This window comes from Chrysoperla carnea, chromosome 5 (assembly GCF_905475395.1).
Source record: "Chrysoperla carnea chromosome 5, inChrCarn1.1, whole genome shotgun sequence".
NCBI lineage: Eukaryota > Metazoa > Arthropoda > Insecta > Neuroptera > Chrysopidae > Chrysoperla > Chrysoperla carnea.
Window position 1 is genome coordinate 34,902,601 of NC_058341.1, and position 18,838 is coordinate 34,921,438.

At 28.2% G+C, this 18,838-nt stretch overlaps 3 protein-coding genes across 3 annotated transcripts; 1 reads left to right on the forward strand and 2 right to left on the reverse strand.

Annotated features, from left to right (window-relative positions):
* Positions 1–841: 841 nt before the first annotated feature.
* On the reverse strand, positions 842–4,300 carry LOC123300244. The gene is made up of 4 exons (XM_044882779.1): positions 4,123–4,300; positions 2,469–2,566; positions 1,606–1,782; positions 842–1,273 (listed from the first exon to the last, which is right to left on the reverse strand). Exons 1-4 carry the CDS (start codon positions 4,280–4,282, stop codon positions 1,223–1,225), a joined length of 486 nt encoding a protein of 161 aa, XP_044738714.1. The 5' UTR covers positions 4,283–4,300; the 3' UTR covers positions 842–1,222.
* Positions 4,301–9,209: 4,909 nt separating this feature from the next.
* LOC123301137 (zinc metalloproteinase nas-4) lies at positions 9,210–15,070 on the reverse strand. Its single transcript, XM_044883870.1, has 4 exons — positions 14,752–15,070; positions 11,946–12,251; positions 11,133–11,266; positions 9,210–9,296 (listed from the first exon to the last, which is right to left on the reverse strand). The coding sequence occupies exons 1-4, from the start codon at positions 15,068–15,070 to the stop codon at positions 9,210–9,212; spliced, it is 846 nt and encodes a 281-aa protein (XP_044739805.1).
* Positions 15,071–17,422: 2,352 nt separating this feature from the next.
* LOC123300714 (rRNA methyltransferase 2, mitochondrial) lies at positions 17,423–18,315 on the forward strand. The gene is made up of 2 exons (XM_044883337.1): positions 17,423–17,655; positions 17,718–18,315. Exons 1-2 carry the CDS (start codon positions 17,504–17,506, stop codon positions 18,289–18,291), a joined length of 726 nt encoding a protein of 241 aa, XP_044739272.1. The 5' UTR covers positions 17,423–17,503; the 3' UTR covers positions 18,292–18,315.
* Positions 18,316–18,838: the final 523 nt, after the last annotated feature.

Sequence of the window (18,838 nt, forward strand, 5' to 3'; positions counted from 1 at the left end):
GAAGCATAATATGATGAAGCATTTACTTGATGTTCGTGTTCCATAATACATAATTTTCACAATAATTTTAAAAAAAGTATATTTGTTGGCCTTTCGTACTACAAATGCTAATCATAAATCAAAGCGAATTCGAACTTTGGACTTTGGGTGTATTAAATTATTTTCAAATAGACAAATATACTGAATAAAAAAATTTTATTCACATTTAATCAAATATTATACAAAAAAAAATACATTAAAAAATACTGTTAATGTTTAAATTCTAAGATTTATTTAAAACTTACATCAATAATTTTTAAAATAATACTTATCTATATAAATATTTTTTAAGAAATTTGAAATCCAAATAAAAAATTTAACTGAAATTTATAATTAAAAAGCGGAACATAATTTAATTTTTATAAAACAGAAAAAATTCCCCTTGTGTAAAAATACATTACAGAAGTTTTTAATAAAAATTGTTTTTCTAATTAGCAGTTGCTTTGCATCTTTTGTTTTCAATATTATCAATTTTTAGAAAACTATGAATCTCGGATTTAATAAATTTATTAATAATCGATTGCTTTACGTTAATGTACGAGGAGTACAAATTTCAAAAAATTATATTTAAAGCTCAGATTGTAAGAAAAATGTCAAAATTTTTTTGTGATGAATTTTACAGATAATATTAGTTTGTCCTAACGGTCATTCTCGTTTGGTTTGATCAGGTTTTTTATTGTGACATGACATAAAAAATTGTACTTACATTGTACTTACTTTAAATTATCTCTGTTATCTTTAACTTCTGGTAACTTTCACAACTCAATTTTTTTAAATGATAAAACATAAAATTTTGACAAAAAATACAAATTGATAATTATAAAAGATTTTTGCATTTTTCTAAGTTCATAGCAAGCTGAATCGATTGAAAAAGTTCAAGTTTTCTGGGTAACCTAGTTGTTGGTTTTTATTGTCGTTTTTTGGTTTTACATTCCAGCCAGCAAGCAAATCTCAGAACAATACTGTGCGAAAGCAACATAGTTTTAATAAATACAACAAAAGTTTCTTATTGGCTTTCTGCCTGCAATTTGAATTTTTTTCAAATTTTTTTTTCTGTTTTTAGTGCTTTAAATCCACTCTTTAATTTATAATATTTTTCATTAATTTATTTTAAACAAAATACTAAGCGTACAATTATTAATCAAAATTGTAGGAAGGTTTTCAGAAATAACTCAGTGATACTTTAAGCGTTGTAATAATAATTTTCATTTTCCAAATACTCTTCAGTCGAATCCTAGAAACATAAAGTATACAAAAGAAATTACATAGTTGCAAGAAAATATGATCTTAGCATAGAATATTCTGATATTGTTAAAGCGATTTTCAAGTAACGTTTTAACACCAGAAAACCTATTTTTTCTGGTATTTTAAATGGTTACCGGGCAACGGACCAAAAAACAGTACGTGAAATAAATTTCCCGTCCTAGATTAATTAAGTATTGATATCCTTGACTCAAGAAATATTTACTTGTTATATATAAGAACATCAAAATCAAAGTAAACGTATTTACTTCAGTTTAGTTATTTTTTAATAGTGTACCAATATGAATAATGCTATATACAAACCTGTAACAGAGTTTCTTTCCAAAAACAATTCGTAAATTGAACAGCTCGATCACATTTATCATATGAGTTCACAGCAGTACATTTGTAAACTAACGCTTCAATTAATGATTTAGTTAAAGGTATTTCATTCAAGACTCGTATCATGTAGTCGGTATCAAATCCACCTTCTTCGTTCATCTTTAAAAAAAAATTGTTGCAAAATCAATTTATTGATTTAATCAAGATGAAAAGTAATAAGGTCAGTTACTAACACTGATCTTAAAGTTAGTTATTTTTTATAGCCCCCGAACTAAAAAAGGGGTGTTATAGTCTGTCTGTCTGTGGCGTCGAAGCGCCTAAGCGGATGATTTTGATTTTGTTTTTTATTTTTGTCTTGTTTGAAATTTAATTGAATGGAAACTGGTCTTAGCTGTGTTTCAAGTGCGAATTTAGGGTTCCGTAGCCGAAAAAACTAAAAATTGGCGATGATCTTCCAAATCGGCTCAGTTTGAAAGGAAAAAGGCAATTTAATGAAGAGTGTTCTTATAGATATGTTTCAAATGCGAGTTTAAGTGTCGGGGGTTTTTTAAATTTCATAAATTTCACTTGTATGCATCATCGTTCAATATAATGCATTTTTAGTTATATTTCACTCGAACAAATTGACTTATGTACTGTATCGAAAATCTAGTCAACAATTTCATAATCCCTGGAACGCCTTTTATATATATACATAAATCTATTAGATTGGCCGAAACAAACCTGCCTATCTGAAGAAATGCCAGTTAAAATTTTTTAACTATAAACTGTTTCGTATAAATTACGTATCTGCTAATATCGAAATTGGAAAATTATCTAAATGAAAAATTCAGCTAGATACTTACAAATCCGTAATTCTTGTACAAACAATGTAAAAAACAATTAAATTTCCTAGATTCATCACCCACTACATGTTTGTTGATCAAAATTTGGTTCAATGTACCTGTAAAAAAGACAAGATCATTCTTAAAAAGTTGCTGAATTAACTAGCTCCGCTCTATAATTTCCACTTATTAAGCTATCTTATTTCAAAAGTCTTTAGCCCACAAATTACTAGTGCCAAGTTCAATTTTCTTTAGTGTAAGGTCAATTAGAATTATTATGAATTACCTTATTTACCTTTTTATATTAAACATATTTTTTTTTTAAATTTTAAAATTGATTGAGTCTTTGACTACCTTAATTTCCCAAATCCCTACTAAAAATTCATTTTTCCCGGAGATTCTGGCTTATAAAGAATTTTGAAGTTGGCAATCCTGAGTAACAACATTTTTTCAATGCAAAAAAAAAAAATGACTTAGCAGAAACTTTTACGTAATTATATCGTGTTAAAAATTATTAAATGAACAAGGAAAGGAAATAATTAAATTAATTGATCTGTAAAATGTAAAATAGTAAGATTTTTTGAGGTTATCATAATTTATTATTAATGATCCATTATTAAACACTTCACGCATTTATTGAAATTTATAAAATGCCCTTCAAAAATATATAAACAAATTTAGAACATTAGGTATATTATAAAATTAATTCTCAAAAATTGTTTTATTTCTTGAATTATCCTGAACAAAATTTCCAATATGCAAGTTTTCCCTGAGTTCATTCAGAAAATTCGCCATTTAGCAAGTCGCGTTGCAGTATTATAACAAAAATTTCCTTTGCACTTCTCATATTTCAAGAAATTTTATGTTTACGAACATAAATTGGCAAATATCTCAGATAGTCAGGGAAAAAATATAGTTAAATTTATTTTTCTCATCTAGGTGCTGCAGAAAGTGTCAACTTTCTACCCGCTGGGCAAAAGGAAGTTGCCGCTTTCTGCCTCCGTCGGGAAGAAAAGTAGTATACACACCACGAGAGCAAGTAAAGAATGTCTCAGATCTCATTTCTGTCGCCCTCGGCTTTACCTTATTTTTGCTCCCTAGATGTGTAATATACTTTTCTAAAGCTTAGCTCCTTTCTTTAAAGAGTTTTACGATCTCCCTAAAAGAAGCTTAAAATTATTTTGTACATGCTAAAAGCCAATGTACGCTAATCAAACAAATGTTGACTGTCTGCTTTATTTGCTAAATATGTAAAAACTGGACAAATTGATAATTTAATTGTGTTATGTATTCAAATATTTCAAATTTGAGTAAATACCAAAATAATGAAAAAATTATATATGCGAATTTTCTCATAAAAATCGGAATATGGGTTTAAAAAAAATGTTCGAACCAACTTTTTCTAATAGTTGTTTTCGATATCTTTAACCATTTCTGACACTAGAAAAAATGTGACCCATCACTCTGTATGACTTTGCAAAAATTCGAATCGATATTTCAATGAATAACGAAAATATGAGGGTGTCTTCATCTTAAATGCGACTGACACACTGTATTATAAAAACTTGATTACAAAATTCATATGTGTCCTGAATTTTACCTATTTTTACACATACATTACAATGTATAAAAAACATTTATATATAAAATAAATTAGATTAAAAAGTTGTCATACCCACATCAACCGGTGAGCTTTGGTTACATTGTTTAATAATTCGCATATCATTTAAAGGATCTGAATCCACCATAAATGATTTTCCATTCACATAACACAAAAATACACTTAACAATAATGATAATAAAACCAATAATGTATTTAACACAGAGGATGACATTGTTTGTTTTTTTGCCTTTTGTTTGAAATTATACAAAAATTATGAATAAGTTTTTTTTTTATGTTTGAAATTTGTTTCTGAATAGTTTGTTTGAAATTAAAATTTATTTTATTTTCATCCGATCATTTATATATATTAATTATATGTGTTAATTTTTTAATAGAATGCTATAGTTTTCACCCCAAAAATCAAAATCAAATATTTTTTTTATTCTTTATATTTGAATTTGAAGTGGGCTTATTCAAACCTAAAATATAGATTTTAAAATGTTATAGCAGTAAAATAATATAAAATAATTTTATACATGACGGATTTAAAATTAACTTAAAATAGTTTGACTTTTTAATTCTGGTATTAAATCTAATTTTTAAACTATTTTATGTTGGATATCTGTTAGATTGTTCTATGCTTCCTTCGTTGGTATATTGATTATACCATAGTTTTTGGAACTATGATCCTTACCTCGCGTTCTTCGGAGAGGGCTATTCAAGAAAAACTAAACCGGCCGATCGATAACTTTTTTTATAAAAAGGTTAATAGTATCCTCAATGAGGCTGTAGTCTTGTGATTAAGGTGCCCTCTCCTCGTCAAATTGAAACCCATCCACGCCAATATTATAACTTTTTTTTTTTAATTTTGTATTCATTAATCATGTTTGCACCTACAAAAATTAACATTTCGGTGTGTTTTATGGCATGGAAAAGTTAATAGATTCTATTTTTTCCAAAAGAAAATACCATTGTCGTTACCCCTAAGAAGTGTTCATTTTCATGATATCTCAAAATCATATTGATATCTCATACCGTTTTGCTTTTATTTCAAATTAAAAAACTAGAAAGCTAATTTGATAACCTACCATATCAAAATATGGTGGAAACGCAGGGAAGAATGAAACTCTATATCTCCTCTGAACTCTTAGAAAATGTGTACCTAAATCCAACACTGATTACAACGATTTGCTTAAACAAAAAGCTATTGATTTAATCTCTAAAAGTCATACCGATCATGAAACTGTGACGAAAGGCAGGCAGGCACTTTTGAAATCTGTAATCTGCGTCTACATATTTTTTTTTAAAGAGTAAAAAATTGATAAATAATAATAACAAATCATAATGAAACAAAAACGATTTGTTTAGGTCAAAAGATTTGATTAATATATCAACAAACATATTTTAGGAATTTTAGTTTTTTATATTTTTGTACAATGTATTAAAAAATCTACCTTTTAATTCTAATTTTTAAGAATTAGAATAGGGAATATTCATGAAATTTAAATTTGGTTCAAATATTTTTCTTCCGTAACTTTAATGACTGGGCATTTCAACTAAACCATTATTTTATTAATTAATATCTTTTTAATTACTTAAAATTAATTAATGAAAGTACAAATTCAGTGAGGGCATTTAAAAATTTCTCCAACGGAAATTCAAATTTTTATACGGACGTGACATCATAGTACGGGCATGTCAAATTTCTTGACATACTGTATGATAATAATAATTACTTACATTTTATATGGTATTTCATTAAATTATACTATTCTACGACTTTTTATTAGAAAATTTAATAATAGCGAGTGTAAATTTTGTGTTGTAAATTCATTTTTTAAAATGTAAATTATACATTGAACTGTCATCAACAGAGAGCGCCAAATTGTGAAAACTAAATCACCATATTACGCCATGTGCGGTGGCCACATCGTATTCAAATCCGAAATCATTTTTCATTTCAATTTAAAATTCTCCGCTTCTAAAAAAAATTCTTTTATAAACAAGATATCATACTTTTGACACACACTGTAAGAATATTTATGAATTAATTACGATAATATGCATAATTTCATTCAGAATAACTACATAGATACTATTTAATAAATTTTTAATCGTTTTCAAGACAACAATCATTTACTTGTTTAAATAAAAATTAATATTTGCGCTTATTAGAGACATTTTGTTTAGAAAATAGGTTGCTTATTAGTCACTTAATTGTGTAAATTGTGTAATATACATCATTTAAGTCACATGAGTTTAGTACTGACGCAACTATATAGACAAAGCTGCTTTATTGTAGCTTTAATTTAGGAAAATTATAAATAAATCAAATTTTTCCCCGACATAGCTAGCATATTGTGTTTGAAAATTGTAATATTGTCGTAATCATTTTTTCACGAGCTATGCTACAAGTCATAAATAAACCAGAGATCGTGTTAATATTATTCATTTGCGACCGTGTATATGTCATATGAAAGTTATTCTAATTGGACCCAGAATCGAATTCGATATTTCCAACCAATCTTTACATTTCATAATCGAGCAATTAAGACAATTTTAGAAATAGATAGCTGGGTGTAGGGATCCAAACGATCTTAGATTTGTGCTAATCGTTGCGTAATAACATCAAGGTGTGCTGAAAAGAGTGTCTTAAATGGCGCATAACAATTGGAGCTTTAGGGGGAAGAGAAATATTAAACTTGAAATTTTTGTCTTTATATTAAAAAATTTTGGAAATTTTCATTAATTTCTTATTCTATTGGAAATTTTGATGTTTAAGTTGTTGAAAATCGATTAAACAAATTGTGGATCATTTTTTCTGTAAAACAAATATTTACAGAAATATTTTTCGCGTAAGCTCTCTTGAGGATAACGTCACGAATGGCTATTCCTTTCGAAAATAGTCTATCTTCATACTATAAATATCGACAGGTATATGTATAAGAAAGATAAGCTTATGATAAGAAAGTACACCTAGCTTCCGCAACCTTCTCTTACCAAATTTTTTCCCGTAGGAAAATATAGGGAAATGTTGATACTCATACATCGGTTCGGTTTCTCCCAGGCTTAGCGCGACACATTTTTTCTCACAGAAAAGAATTTTGTGTACCTATATCTAAAGTCTAGCCAATGTTGATGAAAGTCCATTACAGCAGTCAAGCGTTAGTATCAAGAGACATTTAAGGATTCATTACCAAAAGTTTATACATAAATACTGGTTGGCATCTTTTTCAAGATAAACTGAATTTGACCTTGTTTATCAGTATTTCCTAAATGCGCTATCAAAGCAATTAACTTCTATAACCGGATATTAATTGAACTAAAATCATAATCTTCCTTTTTTGTTAATTTTCAATTTTTCATGATTAAGCAAAAATTAATTCTTAAATTAATATTTAATAAATTCAAAAGAAATTATCACAAACGCTATTAAAATGCAAATTAATAAACGATAAATGCATATCATTATCTGTGAAAAAAGCTAATTACACTTTGTATTATTGATAGATAATATTATTTATTTACTTATGATATTTTTGAGGTTATCTGAAAAATCCCAGAGAAAAACAGAATCATTCTATTTTTTTACCCCCAGCAATTGAACTGTTATTAACAGTTGCTTAAATTTATTTTTTCAACTTCCAATAATTGGGATCGATGAATTTTTTATTGGAATTGATGAGTTTTTATTTATTATTTTGAATAGAAATTTTTTAACGAGTTTTTCCATTGTTTATATTTCGTCAAAATTGTCTTAGTCCAATTATCAGATATTTTTTATCTTAATTATTTTTTTTAAATTGACCTCTGAAGTATGAATGACCAAAAATATTTTAAATTTTCTATAACGTAATTGTTATGTTTGAAGGGAATTTCATAACAATATTTTTTTTATAAAATGTACCTCTGCTCGTGGTCCATACATTTTTTTCGGTACCATAAAAGGCAGGAAATGACTTATCAGCGAAATGGTTACCTATATAATTTCGAAATATGAAGTAGACAAATTAAATGAAAAACTCGCCTAATCTATTCCACGCCAAAATAAAAACCGAGCGGTACATTAACTGTAGGTAGTTAATTTAGCAATGATTCTATTATTTTCAGAATCATTGCTACTACGAATTACATTTTACTCTGAAATATAACGATTAGTTCCTAATTATAAACGATTTTCATGAAATTGTAAAGCCTCTAACTATTTAAAACCATTTCAAAAATACATTACTAGTTTTAACCACTAAAGCTACAGGTCTGGGGTTCGAATCCCGATTAATACGAAACTACAACATTACTATTATTTGTCTATTTTGATTATTTAACCCATTAAGGTCAGAAGTCATTTTTTTAAATCCGCTTAGTTTGTATAAAGCTTTGATACACTTGAACACAATTCCAAATAAACAAATTTGAAATGTGTAGATAAGATTTTATGAATATCATGAGGAAATGCTTAATTCTGAATTTCCAAAATTTGTTTTTAACTGCGATATTAGCTGGTATCATAACCAAGCTGATTGCATCATGAAACATGTAATACAAGTAAATTTTTATAGGTAAATTAAAAGGCAATTTTTGTTCGTCCTTTTTTTTTAACAGGTTCAAATATTTTTAGACAGTAGAAAATTGTTTAATGCCTCATAAGAAAAAGAAAATACAAGTTTGATGCGATTATATGTCACACATTTACTTAAGTGTTACATCATAGCTTTCATACTGATTAGCCAATTTTAATGCAATTTTTTCCTATAAAACTGGTTTAATCGAATGGTTGTTGGCTATGTTTAATGAAAAGTATTCACCCGTTTGAACATGATCAGTTAGTTTTCTTTTTTAGCTAATAAAATGGGGAGTAATACAATTAACATATTTGTATAGAAATATTTAATTTACTTTGCGCTTCCACCAGAAATAATCGAGATTAATTTAGTGACTTTAATTCATTGGTTTTTAATCATATTGCTAAAAAAATATAAGGTAATTAAACTTGAGAACAGATAAATTGTTGCGCAGCATCTTTATTTGGAACATAAATAAATTACAAAAAATTATTAAAATTCAAAAATTGTTTATTATTAATTATAATAATTACTATTTTAAATAAATACTCTGTGAACTTAAAAATACAAATTACAAAATAAAAATTATTATTATTATTAGTTAGTGCAATTATACATTCGTTTAATCTTCAATACATCATGGCGACTGAAACCTTCACGTTGGCCAAGTTCAACACCTCTAATCTATTCAAAAACAAATACGGCTTGTTTTAATTTATATTATCATTTCTTTAAAAGTAGAAAAAAATAAGGAATCATATGATATTATATGTTGAAACATTAAAAATTGTTACACAATTCAAGTTAAAATGGGGGAAGGTAGGGCACAGCGAAACAAAAAAAAGTTTTTCACTTCTTCTTCGGTGTCTAATTTTTGTTGCACTATACCTCATATTTGTATTACACAAGTCTGGAATACAATGTAACTTGGATCGGGGCACAGTCAAACTAAACAGATATAGACCAATGATATAGGGTAATATTATGGATCATAGGGCAATATTTTAGCTACACAATTACAATATAAAGTACGGAAAATCAGTTTTTTACTATCTACAACAAAAATTAGAATAAATTGAATTATGCCCTACTATCCGAAAATCTACTTCACTCAACAGCTTTGCTGTTTCAGCTAAAGAGTCTACTTATCTGATACCAAAGTACAAATGTAAACCCAAACTTCAAGGCTCGAATACATTTCTACTTTGAAAACCGGCGTTTTCCTATGTCAAATATTATTAGAAATGTAAATGCAAACCCATTGTTAGTGAAATTGTATTTAGTAAAAATGAAAAAATTAATTTTTTTCGTTAATGAAATGGCAGCTGCATTAGAATGACGATCTGATTTCATAATAAATCTGTGTAATTTCCGAAATTTTCTTGGAATAACATATGAATATTATGATTGTTTTACGTTGCCTCGTGTTTCACTGTTCCCAACGTTCCCCTATTTTTAATAGTGCAGGATAATTATTCAGAAGCTACGTCTACAATGACATCACAACGCTGAAAACTACGCATAAATAAATGAAGCTACGCATAAATGGTAAACACTCTTGTTTTAGATATACAGATAATTTGAAGAACTTCTCAAAGGTCTAATGCAAATTTGACTTTTATATACCGAAAACTTCTTCTCCAAGCCATAGGTATATACTATATATTTTTACCACAGATCCGAAATTTATATTTCCGTGTTCTACCAGAAAATTCAAAATGGGCAACTACGACGGGTTTTCACATCTTTATGTCTCATCTTAAAACAAATAAATAATTTTAATAGATAAAGGAAAGCATAAATAAAGGAAAATGTAATCTCCCGACGAATGAAAGGAGTTTTATCCTCTTTTGCCGTACCAGTTCACGAATGAACCAAGAAACATCTCTATTGTTTTTTAACCGATTTGTAGTAATAAAAGTTACGATAGAGCATCCTCTACTAATATCTCTGATAAACTAGGCTTCCGGCTCTCGAGACTTCAAGATTTCCATCGTAAAGTGCCTGTGAACCTGTGGACTAGCGATAAAGAGAATGAACGAATGACCGAGAAGTTTTGAAGTTTTCGCAAATGTCCTTGTCGTCACAGACTCCGATTCGTGTTACAATACGCTCGAAGAAGTTTCAAATGAAAAAACCGGTATAATACACCTATGTTGTTAACTAACTAGACCTAAAATAGAACCTACCAAATTTTATCATAACCGATGACCTTAAGAGGGTAGGCCATATACGAAGAATTTTGAAGCCTCTATTAATGTTATTTTTCCTTCAGAAGCCTATTTTGATTGTTTGATTCCGAATCTTTGCTATTATTTACCTTGGGATATCGTGATGTGGAAGCTATAATTCCAGCAGTCTTCCTGCCTGTAAGTGACGGAATGACACTGTCTAACTGTCTGTTTGTTATAGACTCAATTGTGACACAATATTGGAATCAAAACTCTTTTGTAAAACATTTTGCATTTTAAGAATTATTGGTGAAAAGAACTAATGTGAAATAATAAAAATAAAATTTACCTTAGTAACAATAGTTGGTTGATTATTTGAAGAAAAGGCATTTGCTGAATAATGCATAACACTTCGATAATCGTAGGGTACATCAAAATTCTTAGTATCTTCTTTCTTAGATTTTTGGAAATTGTTTTCACGACCTATTAATAAAAATATAATGATACCAATAAAATAAACTTGCTCATGTACATTTTTACATTTGTTATCATTCTTGAAAAAAAAAGCAATATAACAAAAAAAAGAAAATTATAATTATTTTAAAATAAATGCATCTATAGGATGTGCGCACCGTTGAAACTTGGTTTTTCCTGTTGTAATAATTTATGCGTACAGTATTGGAAAGTTATCTCCTCTGCCAGCGAGACATATCCAGTGTAGACATTTTCGATCTTGTAATAACGCTCACAGGTATTTGAGATTGCGATCATCGTTGAATCTTTGTAAGCTTCTTATTTTAGGTGTATTTTCTTGTCCTGCCACCTATCCACTGAGACAAAGTCTGTCATTCAGCCGAACATGTAGAAAATTTATAATACCTTACAGGGGCTTCTAGAATTGGACCACCTTAAATAAGAAGCCTACAAAATTTCAGCAATGCAGCTAAGTACAACCACAAGTTGCTAAGATTCGTCATTAGAAAATCAAAAATGGCTACACTAGACATGTCCATCTGGCAGATCGTGAGGAGACCGGGCACCGAAAAATCCTTTTTCTTTAAATGGATTCTATTTGATGCAAATAATTTTTGATATGTTATTATTTCCTTTGCGACTCACAGATTAAAAAGATCTTTTAAGTATTCTTACCAATTTTACTTACCCTTTATTATATTATTCCATTTAATAGTGACATGATTATCACGTTCATATCGATTTTGTTCATGAAAGAATCCAACAGCATGCATGAATTCGTGAATAATAGTGCCTTTTTTATACGTGCATCCTGGTGATTGTAAATTAAGTTCTTGTCGTCCACCAATACGTCCTACAGAACTCCAACATCCTGTATTACCACTTGTTATACTTATATAATCCTTATCATTAGATGTTCTTGGTACAAATTGAATACAAGTCATTGTATGATAATCATTCATTGCTGCTTGAATCATACTCATATCTTTCGCGCCTTAAACAAATTTAAATTTTATAAAAATTAAGACAAAAACCGCACTATATTTTTTTTTAATTAAGGCTGTTCTATACACATTTTTGATTGGCGTGAAATCATTCTTTGATTGATGTGAAACTTTATAATTTTTTTAAGAATCCTCTCCAATATTCATTGTAAGAAAAATAAAATGTATAAAGAAAAGCGATTTTCCAGATAAGAATGCTTAAAGTTACAATTTCAAGCACAGCGATTATACCCTTTACTCTATCGATTTGAAATTTGGATATATTATAGGTATTCACAACTACCTGCCCTGGGTACTTTTAATTTCTTTAAATTCTGTTAATTTTCCCAATTTTTTATTGTCCATATCTAGATACAGTAGAATAAGAAGAACCTGATTGTGAACGGTGAAAAATGGAAAAATTAACAGGATTTTCGAAAACGATACCTATAACATATCCAAATTTCAAATCGATAGAGTAAAGGGTATAATTGCAGTACTTGAATTCAATTGTAACTTTAACAATTCTCATCTGGAAAACCGCTTTTCTTTATACATTTAATTTTTCCAATAATGAATATAAGTTAAATAAATTTTTATTTAATACATCAATTCCACCATATTTCAATAAAAAACACTTTTTAATACATCACGTTTTAAAAACATATCTACTAAAAACTATAATTTCAAAATTTTAAAAAAATTATTAAGTTAATAAATTTAATTAGCGTATTAATTTAATATTCAAAACCGTGATTCTTTATACATTCTTATAAATCAGTCCTTCTCTCACACAAATATCGAACTCCCCACGCTTTTAACATTTAATTTTACAATACAATTTTTAATTATTTATTTTTTATAAAAATGTAGCATAATATATTTCGACTGTATAATGGGCATACCTGATTGAAACCGTAGAAATTTTTACAACAAATTTGCTTAGATTTCAATTATATGTGGAGTAAAATTTGGAAATATCTGTTTTTTTTATTTATATATAGAAATATTCTTCAAGATTATAATCTAGTATATAGAATTTCAAAGGATATCTAATTACTGGCAGTACATTAAAAGTTTTTGTAAATTTAGCTATGCGTAATATGACAGCAAATTAAAGATATCATATTATACCGTTTCTGTACTTGACAATGAAAATGAAATTAAAATACGAAGAATATGGTGTGAAGAACACCATACAATTGCAATATACAGTCTATGTGGACAGTTTTTTTATTTAATCAGAGGTAAACAGATGGTAGAGCATAGCTTCAAGTGCTAGGCAAAAAATTTGTTGAGAGTAATGCAAACTAAACACGAAGCGAAAGAAAACGAGCAAGTCAGGATAATTCATTTGTTCTTCTACTACTAAGCTATTTCATTAGTTAACAAAAAATGAATCAGAGATTTGTTTATAACAAGTGAAATTTACAAAATTTAAAAATGTACCGACAAATTCTTCAGGTACGGAACCCTAAAGTCACACTTATAACATATCTACCAACATTCTCCATTAAATTACCATTCAAACGAAACAAATAAATTAAATTCGGTTCATCCGCTTAGGCGGTACGATACCACAGACAGACAGACAGACACACACACACATGCATATAGTGGTCAAACCTATAACACCCCTTTTTTATGGTTCGGGGGTTAAAAATGAATTGCCTTTCTTGGCTTTATGATGTTCAGAAAAACAATTGCAATCCAGAACCGGCGCAATTCGTTTGTGATTTTACACTCTATACAGGATGGTTGAAAGTATAACAAGCAAGATTTTATGAAATGGTAGATAACGCTAAAATAATGAAAATTTCTCATTTCCCTGTATTTAGAAATTGACTCTTTCCCGGCTATTACAATATTGAGAAATTGTCACCTTTACTGCCATTTTTCCAATCCGCAGATGGATTTAATCAAAGTTTATACCGGTAACAACTCACTAAACATTCTAAATAAAGAACTCGAAATCTCACATTTTAATCATTTATAATTAAACATGGAGGTAAAATGTGCTTCAGTGCGTTCAGTTCAGTGCGAATGTAAAATAAAATAATATTTTCTCAAGTATAATTTTTCACGCAAATATCATGAATAAACAAAAAAAAAATTTTTTCATAAGTACTCACTATGAGATGTCTCTTTGATTGAGCATTTTATACAGGATGGGTCATTTTAATCTATATACCTAAATATCTTGTTTTATAGTTAACCTATTAAAAAATAACGAGATATTATAACAAAACGAAATATTTAGGTGTATTTATTAAAATGGCTCACTCGTTCACTGCAAGAATTAGTAATCAAAGTTGTACGAAATATGCAACCGATAATACATGAATGTGATCAATTTGCCTAGTTCACATATTAAAAATAAAGTATATAAAAGCTTTAAAAATAAATCTATCAAAAATAATTAAAAAAGACATTTGACCTAAAAATGAACTAATTATACAAAGTATAAATTGGTTTAAATTTTATTAAAAAAAGATACAGTTATTATCTTACTATAATATCCCTTTATTTCATATGGAATTTTCCCACCCGGCCATCGTGCTGATTCGGCACCAATTCCATTTCTTGATAAAGGTTTTGGTATCAATATGTCACCCTCAAAATAATTTCCAACTTCCTCTGCATTACTATCATTTGTTTCTGGATGCCATTTATCTAAAATTTCACCGGTATTTTCATCAGGTTTACCAAAAGCTGCCGAACCCAAATGTGAAATATCAATTAAATCCTCAGGATCAGCATCCATAAAAGGAAATGAGAATATTTGTAACAATATACTTAAAAATACAAAAATGAATAAAAATTTCAACATTTTTAGGAGTGTTAATTTATGGAAACACTTTTTTTTGAACTGATAAATGGTTATTTGTAATCAAACGTTTTTATATAGTACAAAAACAATTTGAATAAATTAAAATTTTGTTTATCAAAAACAAATAAATATATGATTTTCAACAAAAATTAAGTACCCGATTTCAAAATGTATGTACTTAGCAGGAAATAAATTGATTGCAATAAAATTACACATTTATTTTTACATCAAAACTGGTACAAATCAGTTTTTGGGGTGCCTATATATTTTATTGTTCCTAGAAAATAATATATTATTTATGTTTTTTAAATCAGTAATTTCCATAACTTGTTTTTCATAATAATATTTAATTGTAATAGCAAATATTAGGTATGGTCTTATTAGATAAGTATTATTAATCAGTTATTTTTTTACGAGACAGAAATCCTGTTAAAAACTCAATGATAATTCGTTTTTAACATGGATGTAGTAAATAAATATTACATGTTTTTAATTTTTGAATTTCTTTTCCCGTTAGTCATAACATACAGTCAGATAGCTCATAGCCAGAATGAAATATTCCAAAAAAACTTTTTGATTTTCACGATTTTATCCAATTGACTTTCAAAATAACCCTATATAATAAAATAAATAATTAAAAATATAAAAAACCAGACTGCGTTAAATAAAATCTGAAAAGAAAGAAAAATCCAGTAGTTTACATAGCGGCTTCAACGGTCGGGGCCCATTATTGGGAAGATTTCAGTCGGCCTAGATTTTAATGGGCCCCGACTGTTAAAATCGCTATATAAACTATTGAACTTGTTTCTTTTTTTCAGATTTTATTTAATGCAGTCGGGTTTTTTATTTTTTTAATTATTTATTTTATTATATAGACTTTTAATGTCCCAGCACTAAAAGAAACCTCTCATTATACTATTCAAACTTTTAAACCAATTTCTTATTCCTAATTAAATTGAAATAAATAACTTAAATATATTTCGTAATCCCCTTTTAATTACCTTCCTTTACCTTTAGGAAAACTGGATTCAAAAATTTGTAACGTACAATATGAACTCCGAATGAACACAGCTTAAAAAACTGATAAATCTGTCTTCTCTTCCACCAACATCTAGTGCTGCTCGGCAAAAAAGATTGTAATAATAAAAATTTTTAAAAAAGAAACTTATCTTTTTTGAAATAGAAACAAAAATGATTTATTATAATTTTTGTATAAATAACCATTTTGCTAACAAAAAATAATTTATAATTTGTTTAAATTTTCTTTAATAAATAAATATTTTTAATCACAAAAAAACTGAATTTTGTGCGTATTGGGGACACTAGTTTAAACAAACGCATCTTATTGTACTCTAGCTCAAAGATGGTGTGGAAAAGAGTACACGTATTATGAGAAAAATAATCGCTACACCTTTTTGAATTGAATTTCCTCAAAAACCGTTAGTTTTACGAAAAAAAGTAACATATGTTTTTCGTCGTAAATTTTATAATCTACAAATTTGATAATTACTGTATTTTCTATAACAGTGATCGTTAACGAAATATTCGCGAAAAATCGTATTTTGTGGCCTTTGACCTTTGAGCCGAGTAGCTTTCGTAGCGGCATACGGATCGATGGAGACTTTTCAGATTTTGTTTATAACCACGAATATAAGGTTCATGCAAAAATCCAGCTGTCCGGGAATTTTTCCGAAATTCGGTCCCTAGTTTATTCATTATTCCCTGAATTAATGCCATTTCTTACAAACCTAATACAAAGCTACTTCTGTATGAGTGATTGATCCATATTGTGGTTTGAATTTGAAGTGAATGCATGTTCACATTCATTTGTCACCTGCTAGTGATGTCCGCAGACACAGATACGGATTATCAGAGTCAAGATTCGTGGATACGGGATGATCGGACTCAAGATCCGTGGTTACTGATACGGATACGCATTTTTGATTTGCATCTCCAAATTTTGTTTAGTGGTTAATTGACCTAGGTCAATCAGAAATCAAAAATAAAAAAACGTGCCTGGTCTGGTATCAAGTATTTTTTATACATTAACATATAATCGCACAATTAAAAATTGTTAAATTATTGTAATTGTTTATGAATTATTAGTTTCTAACTTCTTCTATTAGCAATAAAATCTATTAAAAAAAAAAAAGCATCCAAAAGATCCGTATTAGGTCCGCTAAAAAGGAAACGGATACCCGGGATACGGATCTTATATTCATAACGTATATCCGCGAATTGGAATACGGATATCCTACATATCACGAAAACCTAGAAGATATCTATAATAATTTCACTAGCCACAGACTTATATATGAAAATATAAATAAAACTCTGTGGTACCAACATTATTTACATAAAAATAATAAATATAACCTATTTTATGTAAAATTTGCTTTTAGTTTCTAATCAAAGTAATAAGTATGCATAAAAATGGTAATTTATAGAAAATTTAGCACTGGATTAAAGCTTTATGAAAAAATTGTCCCAACAAATTTAAAAGGGAAGAAAGTTAGTTCACAACAATGGTTAACAAGGCAATTAAACGACCCTTATGTCGAAAAGGCGAAAATGATGAATTATAGGTAAAAACAAAATACGTTATAAATATCATAAGCTACAATTCATTCAAAAATAATTTTTACAGATGTAGAAGCGCATTTAAACTTATTGAAATCGATGACAAAAATTCATTTTTAAAACCTGGTCAAACTGTAATTGACTGTGGAGCTGCACCAGGATCGTGGACCCAAGTAGCTGTATTAAGATGTAATGCGGACGGAAAACAAAAGAAGAAAATAGGAACTGTTATTGGTATTGATAAATTACAAATATATCCGCTTGAAGGTGCTCAGTTATTAGGAAATATGGATTTCACATTAAAAGAATCCCAATTAAAAATATTACAGTTATTAAACAACGCTAAGCTCGATGTAGTTTTATCAGATATGGCTCCAAATGCTACAGGAGTACGCAGCATGGATCAAGAGAATATTTTAAACTTATGTTATTCGGTTTTAAAGTTTGCAGTTCAAATGTCGAATGACGGAGGAACACTTTTGGTTAAAGTTTGGGATGGTGGTGGTGTTCCAAAATTATGTAAAGATATTGAAAAGTTTTATAATCATGTTAAAATAATAAAACCTAATGCGTCGAGATCAGATTCGGCAGAAAAATTTTTATTAGGCCGTGGATTTAAAGGCCTTAAAACTACTTTGTAATTGTTAAGATAAATCTAGTCACATTATTCATATGTTATTTTTTTATTATTAAATTATTTTTAATCAAACGCTTTCTTTCATTTCATAAAGAAATTACTCTGTTCAATTTTCCTTATATATGAAGAAATACTAAAAATATGAATTTCTTTTTTATATACTGGGATTTTTTAAACTTGAACTGAGCTGCCCAATTGTTTTAATAGCACTAAATTTTCATAAAGCGAAGCTCATTGGAGTATACTCCAATGAGCTCTGATTATAATAAAATCAAGAAAATATTTTGACTTTTTTCTGTGGGTAGGGTAATTATAAAGTAATTCGAGCTTAAAATATTTCAGATCGTGGTTAATATTCCAGGGTTAAATTATTTTGAAAGGTTTTCAAATTATACCGGTTGTATTGAGTGAGAAATTAATAATGTCTCCAAAAATTTACAAAATTAATATGTAACCGCCTTTATTTAATTTCATATTATTTGGTAGAATATAAAAAAAAAAGTCCCTAAATATAATTACGTTTTGACAGAATGGTTTACAGAAAAATTTCT

Coding starts and splice junctions, on each gene's coding strand:
- LOC123300244 (XM_044882779.1), bottom strand. CDS start 4,282: ATGTCATCCTCTGTGTTAAATACATTATTGGTTTTATTATCATTATTG. Junction 2,567..4,122: donor AAGCTCACCGGTTGATGTGG/GTATGACAACTT, acceptor TCTTTTTTACAG/GTACATTGAACCAAATTTTG. Junction 1,274..1,605: donor GGAAAGAAACTCTGTTACAG/GTTTGTATATAG, acceptor TTATGTTTCTAG/GATTCGACTGAAGAGTATTT.
- LOC123301137 (XM_044883870.1), bottom strand. CDS start 15,070: ATGTTGAAATTTTTATTCATTTTTGTATTTTTAAGTATATTGTTACAA. Junction 12,252..14,751: donor TGAAATAAAGGGATATTATA/GTAAGATAATAA, acceptor AATTTGTTTAAG/GCGCGAAAGATATGAGTATG. Junction 11,267..11,945: donor ATGGAATAATATAATAAAGG/GTAAGTAAAATT, acceptor TTTTATTAATAG/GTCGTGAAAACAATTTCCAA.
- LOC123300714 (XM_044883337.1), top strand. CDS start 17,504: ATGGTAATTTATAGAAAATTTAGCACTGGATTAAAGCTTTATGAAAAA. Junction 17,656..17,717: donor GCGAAAATGATGAATTATAG/GTAAAAACAAAA, acceptor TAATTTTTACAG/ATGTAGAAGCGCATTTAAAC.